The sequence below is a fragment of the Coturnix japonica genome, chromosome 9 (genome assembly GCF_054131305.1).
Source record: "Coturnix japonica strain WE chromosome 9, WE-NBRP24, whole genome shotgun sequence".
NCBI classification, from domain to species: domain Eukaryota; kingdom Metazoa; phylum Chordata; class Aves; order Galliformes; family Phasianidae; genus Coturnix; species Coturnix japonica.
In genome coordinates this window covers 2,685,669-2,703,345 of record NC_140671.1, presented here as the reverse complement: position 1 = coordinate 2,703,345, position 17,677 = coordinate 2,685,669, and the positions used below count along the sequence as shown (strand labels likewise).

General features: G+C 39.9%; 1 protein-coding gene and 1 long non-coding RNA gene across 4 annotated transcripts in view; one reads left to right on the top strand and one right to left on the bottom strand.

The window, feature by feature from the left end:
- The window catches only part of ADGRD1 (adhesion G protein-coupled receptor D1), a 112,980-nt gene that overhangs the window by 52,140 nt on the left and 43,163 nt on the right, over positions 1 to 17,677 (top strand). For all 3 annotated transcript variants that reach the window (XM_015878385.3, XM_015878382.3, XM_085509428.1), the window contains 3 exons: positions 2,319 to 2,392; positions 4,291 to 4,414; positions 17,333 to 17,436. In XM_015878385.3, coding sequence (XP_015733871.2) covers positions 2,319 to 2,392; positions 4,291 to 4,414; positions 17,333 to 17,436 — 302 coding nt within the window. The remainder of the gene's footprint in view (positions 1 to 2,318; positions 2,393 to 4,290; positions 4,415 to 17,332; positions 17,437 to 17,677) is intronic.
- LOC146759639 (uncharacterized) overlaps positions 1 to 17,677 on the bottom strand; it is a 67,415-nt gene that overhangs the window by 47,217 nt on the left and 2,521 nt on the right. The gene's annotated exons all lie outside the window — the stretch shown is intronic.

Genomic DNA, 17,677 nt, shown 5'->3' with positions numbered 1-17,677 from the left:
TGACATTAAATCAATATTCTCAGTGCTGCGGGTTCCAAGTCACATATAAGCCGTCACACACAGTTTAACTTCAGAAATACTGTATTGAGACATGGTCAGTTTGTTTTTTCAAAGATTATAGAGTACTTCAGTAGAGCTGCTGAAGATCTGTGAGGGTTTATCCCTTGTTGTAGCCAGTTTCTTATATGCTGTGTGAGTTTCTATCCTGCTGACAGTTTTGTTACAGAACAGCAGTTCTGTAAGTCCGAGATGACTGTTATGTGGCTATCAGGAGTAGCACTGGTGAGGCCTGCGTTGTGCGCGTCAAAACAAGTAACACATTATTTAAGAGAATTAGTAGACAAAGTAGTGTGGGTTCTTCTTGTATACATGTTAGATGTCTATTTTTTTCCAGGCATGTTCTCGCACAGTTCTGGGCAGCTCATAGTCCGAACAGCCTCCCCTGGTGTGTTTCTTTGTCTAATTGGTGACATCTGTGTTTAGAGTCAAAGATGGAGAAAAACAGTAATTTGTCCCTTGCCAGAGACATTGAATTGAGGAGAAAACATACATCTGGGATTTATTTGTGTGAAAAGATACACAACTGAAGTACTATGTCTTATTTCAACCTGACCCAGCAGTGCCCTTTCCATTTAGAATATTAAGAATCTAGATTTATATAGGGATATTTTACAAGTCAGAAGTGACACTTATTGTAAAATCTTTGTTATTACAGCAGATCTTTCTCCTTTCTTTTCATTTTTTTATTAAATTGCCTCTCATCTGTCTGTCATAAAAGTGAAGTAATTTGTAATACAAACTGGCTATGAATTCTTTCAGTTACATACTTCATGAAAGCTATGTCATGATGGAGATAAAGCCATACAGCACAACAGGCAAACATTATGCTACATGCCTTCTCTGCCAGTAAAACAAAGTGAACTCTACCAACAAAACTTGCTGTTAGCTGAAGTTGCAGAAGGAGTTTTTCCAGCTGTGGGTTATGGATCATCAGCACATCAGTGACAGTCTGTTCTCAGAGCTCACCTTCTGAGAGTACCTGACCTGCAATCTCAGCTGTTTCTCCAATGAAATCTTAGGAAAAATAGGGTCAGATAGGGAATTAGAAGTTTTATTTAGAGATGTTGCTCAAGTAGATAAGAAAATTCCATTTATTTTACCCAGAGGTAAATAAAGCAGAAATAAAAGGCCTTATCTAAAGCACAGCTACCTGAAGTGTGTGGAAATCCAGTGTGAATGTCTTGGGCTAGGCAGAAATGCTTCATTATCATTAGTAAGGAGGGTGCTGTGCTACCTTGTGCCTGATACGTGTTCTTGGGTTGTGGGAGAGGAGAAGGAAAATTGCTTCAGAGACTTCTTGTACTTGCCCAAGTTTCAGCATGCTGGGTTTTTGTTTTTGTTGTTTTTCTTCTCTAAAACAAGAATTTTGGATTGTCTTCCAGTTTCACAGCAGTATTGACCGTGTGCTGTAATGGTATCAGGTCTATTAATTCATCAGTGATTTATGTTGAAGATGCTTGTAATAAAATGAAACTGCTCGAAGGTTGAATCAAACACAGAGTAGACATGGGGGATTTTTATATTGAAAAGGGTACAAAAGATCCTGGAAACCTCTTGTCTGTGTATTTTGTCTGTTACAAGCTACTAATTCATCCTAATATTGTTTGAATTATTTTGTCCAGAAAGTGATGTGACAGAGTTGAGAATGAGGGCTCAATTGTTTCTGAATGGATGAGATTGAATGTTGCCAAATCCATTTGTGAAAGATAAAATTAATGTCACCACAATGCCAAGGTCTGTTAAAATAAAATCTTGGACTATAGCATTGTTCCTTCAGTTTGATTGTGTATTTAAAAATAATTGGTATTGTGGAAAGAAAATGTCTGTGAGTTGGTCACTGTAATGCACGTACTTCAGTGTTATTCATCTTAAAATGTGAGATATTTATGAGTGAGAACAAAACCCACTGAAGTGAAATACATGCTGTGAAAATGAGTGCACACATTTGTGCTTTGCTTATGTACAGTAAGGAAGTCTGTTTTGCTGTTACTTACATATTACTTATACAGGATGACATTTCTGACACCAAGTGACATGAATCCCAGCGTGTAAACTCTAGACAACAGCAGCCCTTGCATGTTTGGGGTTTGTGTAAAGCCATGAGGACTGAACAAATTTCCTTTCAGTATGGTGGGTTAAGCTGGAAAATCAATTGTAATTGATAGAACAGGAGGAATCTGAGCTAGTTGAACATTAGAGTTTGGTTCTTTTAAAACACTCCTTCAGGGCTTTTTATTTTTTCCTTCTCCTTCCTGCAGACTCCCAGACAATACAGCCTCGCACTAAACAGGAGTAACAGAGTCCATCTTTACTGTGCGTTTCTGGACTACAGGTATGGTATATGAGTTCAGATTCTTTAACTTGGCTAAATCAAACAGCATCTCATTTGTGATGCTTTATGTTGCCGATGTTCTTCCTGTTCTCTTTCTTTTATAGAAGTAGTTAAAGTAATGAAGGCACTGGTTTACAACACACACAATCTCACAGTGGCTTTTTACTACAAATAGTTTTGGTTTTTTTTCACTGACCCTGTGTTAAGTTGGGGATTGAGAGCTTGAAAAATTTGGAATCAAAACTAAAATGCAGACTGATACTGATCCTGCTTATGATGGTTTATGAATATATCCATTTGGGCAGACACTTGGGATGGCAAACCTCCAGCAGAGCCATTGGTTTCACTGGATCTCTGCCTGTTTCACAATACTATGTGAAATCAGTATTTAAGAGCTGTGAGTTTTGGCCAGCGTGTGCAATGAAGAAACATTACGCCCCTGAATACAAATTAAAAGGAAAGGTAAATAAATTAAATGTCACTTAGAAAATGGGATCTATGGAAAAGAACAGCTTCTATTTTTTATTTTTTTTTAGCTCTGAATCTGTTTAACCTGTTTCTGATTTCCAGGCATGTTGCTCTTGTTGAGTTAAAATACAAACAGTATTTTCTGAAACTTGAATTTTATGGGGATTAACAATTTTTGACCTGTCATGATATAAGCTTAGTTGATGTAGCAGAGGACTGCAATGCTGTGATCTCCTATCCATCATGCACACGGGAAGGTCACTGTAATTGTTTTATTGAAGTTTTGTTTCAAGGATGTTGAAGTGTCCCAGCTGTTAGCAGTTACTTGTCGTTATGGTTACTCACAAATTACAATAAATTCAAAACAGATTTTACTGAAGCAAATTAACATGGCTGGGGCATTGTTCCTGTGTGGTTTTCCACTGAGACTTGGGCCCTTGAGGCTATGCCTTGGGATAGAAACTGAAATACAAAATCTACCCTTCCAAATGAGCTTTATTTGTGTCAAGGTATTCTTATTCCCTGGCGGATGGTAGTTAAAGAGCAAGCAATTCCTGATGTACAGACGGCTCCCTTTAAGAATTCAAGGAGGTCCCAAAGGATAGAATGAAAGATGATTATTTTACCTATTGTAAAATAAGCTCTGATGAAAATATTCATCACTCAGCTTCAGAACCCCAAAGAATATAAAAAATAATAAATAGTTAAGAAATAGGCAGTTTGTGCAGTGACCTATGTTGGCCCAAACTCCACCAAGATGTGGCTTCTATGTTCCCGCTCTGTCGCAGGACTCCTGGCAGGGCTGTGTCAGCACAAGGCTTTCCAGGCTTTCCCTGGCTCCAAGAAGCAAACTATGAGCATCACATCCCTTGCTGCCCTGGGACTGAGCCATGCAGCCTGGATAGCCATATCCTCAGTGGAGCAGGAACTGCCCTCGCTGTCCCTGAGGGTGAAATGATGAAAAACGATTGGCATGGGTAGCTCACTAGAAATCATGCTCAATCACTCTAAATTACTTTCTTTGTTAGGACAAGTGGGACATTGAATAATAGAAAGGCAGGAGATACAATATGCTTTGACTTCAAGATTATTGACTTGTCTGACATGATAGTTCTCCAAATACAGAAACCCAGGTTTAGATAAAATGCCATAAGTGAGTTGCATAATGCTATGAAGAACAACAGTTATTCATTAGTTATAAAACCAGAAAGTAATCTCTAGTGACATTCAGATAGGGGTATGATTTAGGCCCTCTTCTGGTCAATATTTTCCTTATTTATTTTTGTGGTGGAGTTGTGAGGGCACTAACTGTTTATGAATATACAATGGCTTTCAAATCCTTGTATCTCCTGTACACTGCAATGCATGTCAAACTAACCTGAATAAGATGCATTTTGATAGAGATTGTGCCATTTTTATATGCTTTGCAGCAATGGAACTGGTGTTTGGTCTAATGAAGGTTGTGTGCGTGAGAGCGGGGACCTCAACTACTCAGTGTGTCTTTGTAACCACCTCACTAATTTCGCCATTCTGATGCAAGTGGTGCCTCTGAAGGTGAGATTAAACAAAAGTGTAACTGTTGAAAACAAAGCATAAATACACACCACATCAATAAGTGACTGGAACTGGGCTCATATTTGTCCTATTCAGATTTATTCCACAGCTTCTTTACTGGGCTGCTGTACTAATCCTTCTGGACTATACGTTTTCTAAAACATTTGGGAACTGAATGGAGCATACATCCCTGTGGTAGGTGGGAATCCTGAAGTACTGCACTTTATTATTATCCTTCTAGTATGATTTCTTAAAGTAGTAGGCAGGAAAAGCTCTGGAAAACAGCACAGACCAGCCTGGGTTCGATGATTTCATTTTCAAGATCAAGAAAGCTGAGATGTGTCTGTTTAAGGCTTTTGCTAAGTAGACTTGAGGAGTTTGAACAGCCAAGTTTGAACTCCACGTGAAGCAAACTGCTGCCAGTGGCCCTACCACTTGTTCTGCCAGCTTTTCAAGTGCTTCTCTGCTACTCTTTTTCACCTCCTTGCTGAGCAGAGATGTGCATAGAAATGTGAGAAAGAACTGGAGAGTGAACCCTTTATGTATAGTTTCTCTGTGCTCAGATCCTCTGTCCAATGTGACCAAGGGTTTCTACTTGGTCCTCATACTCGTCAGTGCTTTCAGATGAAGTTTAATGGTATCACTTTTCTCACCGAACATGTTCTTGCTATCATAATGCTATGTGATGCCTTGAGATTTCTTCAGAGATGGCAGTGTTGCTCCTTGCAGGTGAAATGCTGTTTTGTGCCTCCTGAAGGAATTCCTCTCCAAAGCTCAGCACCAGGCAAGGCCAGCCCCCTGCTGGGTCTCAGCAGGCAAACTGGCAGCACTGCCATGAGCATCAGAAATATGATTTTACGGCTTTATTTGGTGTGCTACTGTCAGGGATGATCCTATGGATGCAGTGACAGAGCTCTGCACTGCAAAACTCCCAGCTGATAAATAATGAATCTATAATATAAATAATTTACAGACCATACATTTAAAGTAATTTACACTGATTGTCTGTCAAATTTATACTCTCAGGCACATTCTCAGCTTTTTACAGGCACCATCCTAACAATGTAAATGAACAAGTGAAGAAGAGCTTCAGAGGGACAGTAGGAGTCGTACTGTCACATTTATCATGGTGTGCTACTAACAAGTGCGGTGTCCTCTGTGGTACAGCTAGAGGGTTTTTGTCAGCTTGGTTGGTGTGGATGCACTGAGCATGGGGCCATGTCTCAGGCTCCTGTTAATTGGTTTGAATGATGGATGTGCTCTTATTTTAGACAGTAGCCCAGCCCTGAAGTAGCTGCTGCAGCAGGATGAGCTGCCTGTGCTTGTGATGGCAGCTCAGAGGTTCTTGCAGATAGACACAAAAGTGAACTTGCAGCATCAGTGTAATCAGGTCTATCCCACTGAGCTGCAGCAAAGACTTTTCAAGAAATGAATGATTCAAAACTGCCATTAGGAATTACTGGTTCAGTAACACTGCTAGCACAACTGCTTGCATGATTATCCCAGTTATGTGGTGTCATGCCATCACAGCTGGGGTGTAGAACAGCATGGTCTGCAATCCAAACAATTTAATTAATTCCCAGAGTCCTCTGTACTAGTCTTGCCATTGGAAGAGGGAGGGCACCTTGTTCAGGTCTCCTAGTTTTTATCTACCCTTTGTTGTCCTTGTTACTTATAAAACACCTAATAATCCCAGCTGGTTTCTAAGTATCATTTTCTTAGGAACATTTTGTTCTCACAATAAAACAAGGTTTTGCCTACACAGCTTCCCACTTGAGAGGTAAAAATAGAGCGGCAGAAATATGTTATTATTAAAATTGTTTTAAAGAGCGGTGTAAAGAGATTAAATGATTTAATCAGGATTGAACAGGACATCCACCAATTAAACGCTGGTGAAAGATTCATTGATTTTCCATTGGGGAATAGTTCTGAGCAGCATAACTTTCAAACAAACAGATGTGAGATTGTTATGATTAAAGAGATGTTGGGGTAAATTTTAATAATATGCAATATTAGTCAGTGGAGATCAAAGACATTTTATATCAAAGCCTTTGGAGTCAGACTATCTTAAAGAGATCTGAAATGCATAATTAGGAAACATGAACGCACTGTCCAGTTCTCACAGTCATTTAATGGTTCTGTTTTCAGCATTTTGCCCCATCTTAACTGTCTAAACCTGCAAATTTTGTAAGATATTTTTGAACTGCCATTTTACTTGTTCATGATAAGTTAGAAAACAAAATTCATGTAAAATCTCAGCACTTGGCTGAACGTGTGAGATGTAAACCAAGACACTGATGCTTGAAAACCTTAATACCCATCTTCTTCTGTTACACCTTTAACCTCTTTCACCTAAAATCCCAGGTTTTAACATAATGCAGTGGTTGACAGAGAACAATGTTGATGTGGAAATCCACGAGTGCTTGAGACGAGTTCAGTGTGTGTTCTGATGTACTTGGCCCTTCTTCATGAGAAAGATTGGTTTTCTTTTTGCTTAAGAAAAAAAGCATAAGTGTTTTTTAGGCACTGCGAGTATTCAGAGAGAATTTGTTGTTCAAGACAGGAGAGCATGAAGTGCTCTCTTCAGAAAAAGCTGATGTGTCTCTAAGCAAGAAAGACTGAAAATAAGTGAGTTTCCTCAAAAATACCTTTTCATTTCATTACTTGGTGAGCATTTCTAACAAAGCAGGGAGCTGAGCTTGGATGCTGTTTGTTTACCAAGGATAGAGACTTTTTCTTTGGAGTTACGCTAAACTCAAGCAAGATTCTCCTTGGTTCACTCTTTGTCCCTTCCCATGGTTTGGCTTTTGCCACTTCGACAACAATAGCACAATTCAGACCCACCAGCTTTGATGCATTTTGCCCTCGTGCCTCCCTTTCTGCTAACACTGGCCCAATTCACTTGTAAGAACTAGCAACTGTAAATTCTCAAGATTCTTTATCATTGCAATTTTATTACAAGGAAAAGATCTGTGTAAATACTTTATGCATCTGGCTTGGAGAGGAATCACAATGTGTCGTACAGATTTTATTTTCTTTCAGAGGGACATTTATATGGACAGAGTTATAGGATATCTGGCATCTGGTAGTGCTTTGTCTTGAAAACTTGAAATATATTGAGACTACGAATGCTGACATTGTTAGGCAGTTATGGGGCAGACTGTCAGGTGGGTCTAATTTAAACAGAAATACAAGAAAGTAAGTAGGTAGAAGCTCTGAAACATAAGAGTATTTTTATCCCAGTATTTCAGAGAAAGAAATTGAGAGTACATAAAAGAAAGCTTTACATTCTACAATGCTAACTTCCATGTGAGAAAGTTAACCTCCACTTTTATATTGGTGCTCTGTATAACAGTGCGTGGAGAACTTATTTGAATGCTGTGAATTAGCTGCAACTGAGCTTGGATTACAAGTGTAGTTGAACACTACTTCAAATTTCACATTAGTTTCAGCAACAACTTGAATGTACTAAAGCTGCCATGTTTGTGGAAGAACAGCACTAACAATACTGCTGATGAGCCTGGGATCCATGTCTGCAGTTTGCTGCTTTCAGCCACGCAGGAGAGTCGCAGTTGTAACATGTTTATTTCAGGAATGAAAAAAAACTATGGGATAAATCTGCAAACATGTGGCACTCAGATGTCAGGCTGGCACTGACCTGTTAGCCTGCCGATGAACCAGCCACGTGGAGTGCTGAAATTATCCGTGTCTTCAGCACTCTGTTGTTATGGTTGGCCCAGAATTAGACTTGCTCACCGAGGTTCATTTATCATGCTGGTTTTAACTTGGGAAATGATAACATTCGCATGGAGTTTTGGAGATTTGTGGCAATCAATTTGTTTAAACAAATAAGCAAATCAAGATAAAATGTGACGAAAGATGAGCAGAATGTTCCTGAAGGAACACGTTCAGCCCTTGATTGCCTTTGTGAGGTTACATGGATGTAATTAAGGCCAGGATAACACCAGAACTTGGAAACTATTGAGAAGCCTTTTCACAGCTCTGGTCAATATAGCAAGATTGAGAACTTTACAGAAGCATTACTCTGACAGAACATGTCAGTGGGACGCTCAGCAGCTGTGCAGACATTAACCAATTAGTTTATGTTCTTCTTTCTGATGGAGGAGCTGAAAAAAAGCAAATATCTCCCAAGTAGCAAATCCTTGCTAAAACTGCACTCTCAGGCGTTCATGCCTGTCTTTGTCCTTTCTTGATCTGCAGAGCTGTGTTCTATCTTATACCTCAATCTGTGCTTCCTGCTGTCAGAGCAAATCTGTACTGCCAGCCGCCCTGCAGTGCTACAGTTTGGGAGACAAAGGTGCATTAATATGACTGTGGCAGGAAAAACAAATAAGGCATTTAGTTTGATATATCTAAACTGATATATGTTTGCTTCTTTTGGAAAAACTCCAAGCAGAGAGCACCCAGAGCGATACTATGGTGGCTTTCTCAAAGTGCTGTAGTCCTCATTGTACAGAAGATCTGAACCTGAATAGGAACAGCAGAGGACAGCAGATGAGATGTTCCCTCAGTTAAGCATCCTCCACTTGCACAGGACCTGGGTAGATCTCAACCTGTAATAAATGGTATCTCCTGCTGGAGAGGAACATGCCCACGCCTGGGGCTGGGAAGGACAGCTGACATCAGGAGAGATATGGGTGATGTTCCTCTGGCACAATCAGGCAGAGGAATGTCACAAAGTGCTTCCTAGCCAGCAGGAGTCAAATCCAGCATGGAGCAAGCCACATTTCAAAAGCACTCCAAAGAAAAGTCAGATGCCATTATTTCTTTTTGGGCAGCTTTACTTCTTCTCATCAGTCAGTGGGGTCCTGTGCTACTGCCAGCAAACATGCCGGCCATCTGGCAGATTTTATTTTTATAGTGATCCAACAACTACAAGTCATGCCAGGCTATTTGTACCATCTGCCACATAAATGTCATTTCAGCAGCAAAAGCATGGTGGACACCTGGGGTACAGAGTTCCAAAGCCTTAGAAAGGAGAAATCACTGTCCCCAAGGCAAAAATCAAGCATGAAGTTTGGGTCCCTCTCCAGTAAGTGACCACTGCAGGACACAGCAGTAACAGACTGCTCTTTTAGGATGGTTTTACCTGAGGGCTTTTGCTCTTCCTTTTTTCTACTGAGGTTGTAAAAATGATAGTTTGACATGTGGACGGACATTTACAACAAAGTAATGGTTTCATCTAATTAGACACATTTCCTGCATTTTTCAAACTAGAAAGGACTGTATTTCATCCCATTTGGAGATCTTGTTCCACAGTTCAGAAGTGAAGATCAAACAATACGCTTCAAGATGCCCACCTGTGGGCTTGAAAACAGAGAAGAGTTTATGAAGGGGAAAATATTTAAAACTTCTCAATCTTGCAGTTAGATCCATAGACAACCTGCAGCATATCAAGGAGCCCAGGGCTTTTCAGAAGCTTGGGGATTTGGGTATGGGCTTTTATTTACAAAAGAAAAGAAATCCTGTTGTTTTCCTTGGGGCAACTCGGGTTTTTTTATTCTAATTTCCACTGCTATTGCTGGTTTTGTGAGCAATCTTTGATAACACGTGCCCGACTAGGAAAGAACAAAGTGCATCTATTCATGTTTATAAAGACTGTTTAAAAACATCCTAACACTGTCAAATGCTTACAAAATATTGGGCATAAGTGTATAATTTGTGAGACTGGTGCAATACTTTCCTAAATCAAACATTCCAGCTATTAATCACACATTGCACTCAGAGGACGTTAAAACAGCAGTCTGCAATGATAACTTTTGTTCTTAAATTTTTCAGACCGCTGAGGTTCAGAACGTGTGCTCTAATGGGATGATGAAATGGAAGCAACGTGGTTTGTTGCTGTTTTGTTATTTTAACGTAATTACGTTTCTCAGCATGTTTATCATTGTTGAGAACATAAAAAATAACAGTGCCTTAGCCCAGTAATTTTTCTTTTGTGTTGCATATTTAAAAATTGGATAGGCATTGCAATGTTTTGTCCCTGTTTATTACCGCTGACAGTTTATTTAACTGAAGAGATCTCCACAGACAGTTTAGACAGCCCTTGCCCACAGATGAACACGGATAAATCAGCCTGCGTTTATGCTCGCATTGCTTTGTAAGCTTTCCTCTTTGCTCTTTCGCACTCTCTCCACTTCCCCCTCCATTTTATCGCCATCAGTGTTGCCCCCATGGAGGATCTCCCTGATGTGCTCACAGTGTGACTTTGTTGTATTTGTCTGTTCTACACCCATGCTCATTTTTCCTGAAAATGGAGCACTGATCTTGATTTTTAACTCGGAGCCATCGTTCATTCTTCTCCTTTGTTCCTCTGCCAGCGCAGCTCTGTTAATTTTGATAGGAGGAAATAGGAGACTCTCTGGGTCTGTCCTTAATCTCACAGAATTACATGGAAAAAGTTGGACTAATGCTGCAGAACACTAAACCCTTGACATCCCTTGGAGAATTGTTTGGCAATTACTGGATTTCACTGAGCAGAAAGGAACAAAAAATTGTCTTCTATTTTGGAGAAACACAAATATTTAAGAATGCTTTAATGGTCAAACAGCTCTTTTGTTCGAGGAGCATGAAATAGGACACTTTTGTAATCAGAATACTTAACAAAATAGCAACAGGCTTCTTTCCTAGGTTGGAAATGAAAGCACTGAGCAGTTTGGCAGCTAGATATTTTTGCTGACTAAAGGATTTCCCCATGTAGTATAAAAATATTACAGCACCACACCTTTACTCATCACTGTTCTCTGCTGAACATCACTGAACTCTGCCCTCCCTGCCCAGTGGTCAGTGGGGTCAGTGCCTCAGTGCCGACCTATGGGTGCTAGTTCATCCCAGAGAATACTGCCATGGGAACTCCAGGCACCTGGGGCCTCCACAACTGCTGCAGCCCCAAAGTGAAATGGACATTTCTGAATCAGAGCCACGGCTGGGACAGGAGAGGTGGACATACTCATTGTGCTGGGCTCTGGGTATTTAATTATCCCCAACTGCTCTGAAAGATCTCAGACTTGGGATTGGCAAAAGGCCATCATTTCTTGGCCTTATAGAGCTGCTGGACCCATGCTGGTTTTTCTTCTCCTCATAAGCCTCTCTGATGTCTTTGGTTTGCCTGTTAATTGGAGAACAGGATGAGTCTGCTCTTGTTGGAATGGAAAGCACAGAACAGATGTATAAATCTGAGGTGCATGGGCAAAAGTTACTCCTTCAGATTCACATAGGATGATCTGCTGTAAGTATAACATTTAGCTATTTTTCTCCGACGACTGAAAGTCTCAGCCCTGAAAAGAAGGCAGAAAAGCTCACTGCTTGTTGTTACACAAACACAGACTTGAGGAAGGACTCACAAATATCTGCTTTTCTGATCTCCAAACTTCACAACTTGAATCCTTCCTCCCCACCACGCTTCCTTCAGGCTTCATTTGAACAAGTATCTTGCTGGGTGAGATTTGTAACGAGCAGATTACCCACTGTTTGATGACATCTTGCCCAGAAGTACTTTAAAAGACCATGTATTTAAAAAATACTAATTAACACCTCGGCGGAGATATTTGGAAAATTCTACATTTTACATGTCACAGTGAAAAGTTTTAAATAAGCAGCCACAAGGCTGGGCTGGCTGGAGAAAAGTGTTCCTTCAAAGCCTGAAAAGTCCCCTCTGTAGCACTTTGCTGCTGATCACAAGGAGATGTGGACTTAACAGAGAATGGGAATTCAAAAGCTGTTCTGTTGGAAATGCCTGATGAAGATGATTACAGTGCAGAGCATGACTCTCTGAAGGTTTTGTGTTCTTTTTGTCTTGGTATTTTATACACTGTGGCTTGAGAGAAGTCCCTGAATCAAATTAGACTTTTCAAAGTGAGTAATGGCCGCGCAGCCCCCATAGGTGTGGCCCCAGCAGAGCGGTGCCTGTGGGCTCAGAGCAGCCTGAGCCAAACACAGATGTTAATTTGAAAAAAAACAAACCGTAATGTTATGTACATAACAAAGTGCTTGGCAAGCTGAAGGAAAACAGTGATTTGTATTGTTATTATTATTTAATATATAAATAAAGGCCTCACTGGACCGAAATTGAATTTCAGCAGCCTTTCTGGAGGCAATTAAAACCATTAGCTTCATCAGCCAAGGCCAGCGTTTTAATGTCTCTGAAACACTCAGGCTGCCAAAGTTAATTATTCATCCTTTTCTTAATTGGATTCAGATTGCATTTTAAAGGTGCAGCTTCAAGAGGGTTGGCTGAACCTTAATTTTTCACCCCTACCTCTCCTCCCTTTCCTCCCCCCAAGAAATGTTTCATCAGAAATCATTTCAAGCCTTTGCAAAAGGATTACAGAGTGGATTTCAGCCCAGGCCAGCAGCTGATATCTCATGTCAGATCTCAGCCAGTTTAGTAAACAGTACAAAAACCATACATTCAAGTTCCTCTGTGATAGCGATGCTTTTTTGACATGGAAAGCTGACCAAGAGGAATAGGAATGTATCGACTGCTCTTAAGGCAAAGCACAGTGTTCATGCCTTATATTTCCACCAGTAAACAAATAGATTTTCTTTTATATAATGTTTATGCTATATGAACACATCATATTATGTGCTATACCAGTAATTAATACTCTAAAATACAATTTGTGGGTACAATATAGTCCTTAGATTGCAGGTTTCGTTTCTTAAAGCTTTAAAACTTCTTTCTGGTTCAGAACTTGCTGTTTTTTGGAAGAAGATGAATTGCTTTTCATAACAGAGGATTAGAAAATAAAATAATCTGTTCGTGGCTTCACTGGGAAGTCTTAAGTCAGAATTTGGTACACAGACAAACTTTTTCAGCTGTATCAGACCTTGTTTTAGGTTGCTGAACCCAGCCCTGTGTCTGATGTGTAGTCTCTAAAGGGAGACACGGAGGGGTGTTATGTAGTATGTAAAGAATAAAAGCACCGATCAGTACTTCCCCAGAAATACCTTCTCTAGACAAAGCCAAAAGGGCACCTCCTGGTGCACCTTCTGTAAAGGAGAAATGGGGATCAACCAACTGATGGATAAAGAGTGAAAAACAGGAACAGGAGTACCAGTTTCACTGGAAACAAATGAACAATCGGAAGATGCTGAGGAGAGAGAGCCCTGTGCTGCTCTAATAGATGCTCTGATCTGATCTGTTGATAATTTGGTTCTCTGTAGCACATTTAGCTTTTTGACAGATCGTTGTGCTTTACGGTGTATGTGGTTGCTTGTTAATACTACATAAAGAAACAGGTTTTCTGATCTATATACAGACAAAACAGTTTTTAGTGTATAACCCACTGAACAAGCCTTCCAGCCTCAAGTGACCTTTTCCAGACACTCCAGAGATGAAAAGTACCACCCCATTATAATAATATATTTTCATCTTCCTGTGCAGTTATTTTTAAACTGGGGAGTTCGGTGTCACTCGTTTTCTTGTTATTAACAACATCATAAAAGAAAAATATATATTTGGAGTCTGAGCCGTAGTCTTTCCAGGATTGTTTCTCAGACCATCCGGTCGCCTGTGAGTTTCCAAGATAAAATTGTCAAGCAATGTACTAACTTCTTTTACGAGGTAGAAGTAGGGTAAGACAATGGTCTATAATATTTCAGATGTGTGTAACTGCTGAAACTGCCAGATCTCTGTTCACGTTATTAGCGACACTTGCAAGGTAAAGGCTGTCACAGGCTGAGCTAAGAAGGGTGTGGGGGGATTATATGGAGTTTGAATTTCTGATGTAACTGTTTCTCAAAGCTGCAACTGAGAAACATCTGGTTTTTTTTAATAGTGTTCATGATTACTAACACTCATGACTTCATGAACTTGCTTCCCAGTGCTTCAGCTTGCTGTAGACTTCAGAAGATGACCTTATACATTCAAAGAAGCAAATTATTTTAGAAGCAAAGAATAATTTGATGTAGATTGGGACAAGTGTGAGAATCATGCTCATGGGACTACTTCACAGATTGCTCAACGGTTTATTTGCTACTTTTTAATGCTATTTTCTTTAGTAATAGCATTAGAGCCTGATTAGCATTTTTGTGCTGACAATACGATCATGCCAAATTAGTGTTTTGTATTCCATGTCATGCATTAAGTCTGAAAAACTGCAGAAAGACTAGCTGAGGTAAGATGAAATTAGCTCACATCAGAGCATTGGGACTTAAGAGGAAATTGTCTCTGAACTGATGATACACAATGCTTTGACAGCACTGGTATTCCTAAAAAACTGCATGCTTATTATCCTTTACAATGAACATAAACACACACTGTCTAGCTGTGCTGTAATAGATGGGTTTTGAGAAGTTACATATTGAAGTTAGTAGAGACCTGATATTTTAAACACAGACTCTCTTCTCTCCCACTCCACATACCTGTCTGCAGAAATGGGGCTGCACAACCTGGAAATCATTCCAGGTCTCTTCATGCTGTATCCTTTCTTCACAATTTATATCATCCACCAAAAGATGCTGCAGTGGCTGCAGCTGATGTGAGCAAGGACTTTTGCTCAACTCCAACCTGGCTGTTCGATTTGAGGACAGCTATGACAGGGCTCTACCATTTTCTTTACAAGGAAAAAAATTATTCAGAACTACCTACAAGCTTTATGTCCCTCGTACTATGCAAGATGAGAAAGCAAACTTCAATGATGTTGCTTATGGTTGTTACCAGACAGATGTGGGTATTGATTTTAGAGTGCCATTCTTAGAGCATTGTCAGATTTTATGTACCAGAGGAAAGAGCATTTTCCAGTTCACAGATGCAGGAACCTACGCAAGTTGTTTTAGATTAGAGTGACTTATTTACAATTTATGGAGGAGGGATTTTTTTTTAATTTATGGTTTCAAACTCATACAGGCTCCACATGGGAGCGTCTGATTCACGCCTTGCACTGTTTTCTGGAGGAAGACAGGGCTAAAACCCAGACAAAGTATTTTCTGGCTGCCTTTGTTGGGAAAGAAAGGAGTGAAAGAAAGCCTTAAAATGCTGAGAAATTCTGATTCCTGAGTGACTTGAAACTGGAAGAGCTTCCTCTGCTTCCCTCCTCCCTCTTGAGAACTGCAAAGCACCCATAGCAAGAGAAATGGACGTGTATCAGAGCAATCAGGGAGTAAGGCCCATTCATTTTGGACATGAATATCCCTGATGAGGAAATCATTTTAAAGCTACCCGATTTACCGTGCAAGATATTCCCACTTCAGGAACAATCTGTGAAGAATGGCTATATGTGGCTTCTGAGGGGAGACAGAAGTTGTTTCACAGAAATTATGTCAACCTTTTAAGATAGTCCAGCACACAGAGCTCTTTTGTCTTTGTAATTGATGCTGTCCAAGTCAGGGACAAGAAATGTGTCTTTGGCTGACAGAGAAAAAAACTTCTAAAGAGCATATTTCCTAGGAGCACTAACACCATAGCAACAGTTGTCTTTCAGTGCTGCTGCTGTATCACTTAATAGTCCTCAGATTGCCGAGAGCCACAGTCTGTTCTGCCGTGAAACTTACTGCACGTGAGCTGATGCTGTTGGTGGATCATTACAGGAAAGACGTATCTATACAGCACATCATTTTTACTTTTATCTAAAATGATTTTTTCCCCTTTGTAGCCACATAACACTTATTTTTCTCCTTCAAAAGGAATTTCTGGGGGGAATCTACCAGTAGAACTGATGAGGTCAATAATCCTTGATGAAATACTTTGTGTGGGGGGACATAACGTGTGTGTGTGTGTGTGTGGAAATAATGGAAAATTCCAAACTGTGATGCTAAATTCATTTTATTCATCAGATTTTCTGAAAAAAAAAGGAAAGGAAAAAAATATTGTTCCTTTCAGTATTTTTCAGAATGAATAAATATTTTGAATGAGTTTTCAGCCAGGAGTTTAACTTACAGTGAATAGAAAGAAGAGCGCAGTATTTCAAACATCAAAATGAAACATTTTGATTGACTATTTTTTTTCCCAAATGTTCAGTTTATGGAAATTTCAGCTCTATCCAAATTCAAGTCGGGAGAAATGTTTGAAAATTCTTCTGAGATGAGAATGAATTTTCCTGCTTAGTTCTGTTCTACTTATTATATATTAATACCTCCTGGCTCCCTTTGCTAGGTGTGGCTTTTTTGTCATTCTTCTGTGAGGACTTGCATGGAAAATTAAGGCATACTTTGCTGATTAATTTAGGATGGAGGGTGAAAACAAAATGTTGCTCCTCCTTTGAATCTATCCAGGTTTCAACGAGCATCCTGGTGCTGTGTACTGGTGCAGTCAGAGATTAAATGTCTGAAAATTGAACTTCTTCTACAAAAGGTGCCCATAGGTATAAACAGAGGCTGAAGCTGGCTGCTCTTACTGGGTCTTTTCTCCGGGTATCCATTCTGTGGATGTTATTCCAGCTCCTTCAACAGGCACTGAAAACATGATACATTAAACAAAACAAGTGGGCTATAAATGGCCCATGATTTATGGGTTATCTTGGTTTGTCAGTTCTCACCGCTGTGAAGCACTTCTGGTATTTGCACAATGATGTAAATTATTGCAGCATGAGAGCATTAGCAGAGTGCCCTGCAAGCTGTGAAATATCCCATTGCTGACATTGTTTGTGCAGCCCAATAAGCTGCTCCAATCTCAGGCTTGATTCTATCACTGCAGCAGAGAAGCAAACTTATTTTGAGGAAATACTGATGTATGAAATACAATGAGGAACCAAAATGCCATGGGCATGTGAGTTCCTTGGCTGTGAGACTGCAGTTCAGAGACAGCTCTTCATTTTGCATGTTAGAAACAGCAGTGAATGATCATGAACATCAGCTTGTATACGGAAGAGGAAATGCTGTGTGCAGGGGGGCTGACCTGTGGTTTGGTGGTGTAATAAATCAACTAATAGGTTTTCTTTTTATTTTGTTTGTGTACAGCTAACAAGAGAACACCAGGTGGCCCTCTCCTCCATCACTTACATTGGCTGTGCTCTGTCCATCTTCTGCTTGACGATCACGCTGGTCACATTTGCTGTATTGTCGTGAGTGAATTTAACTGAATATGTGCTGAGCTGCTGTGGTACAGAAAGTCAAATAGTGCCTTTCAGGTCACTGATTTGGATCCCTTTAGATGCCCAGAATAAAACAAAGAATACTAATTTTTCAATCACCCTTAATTAGGTTCTGCACATGTATTTGTACGGGTTGGTTATTTATAAATTCATTAATTAATAGGGGTGGTGCCTATAAAGCAAGCTATCTTCATGCTATGAGACATTTTTA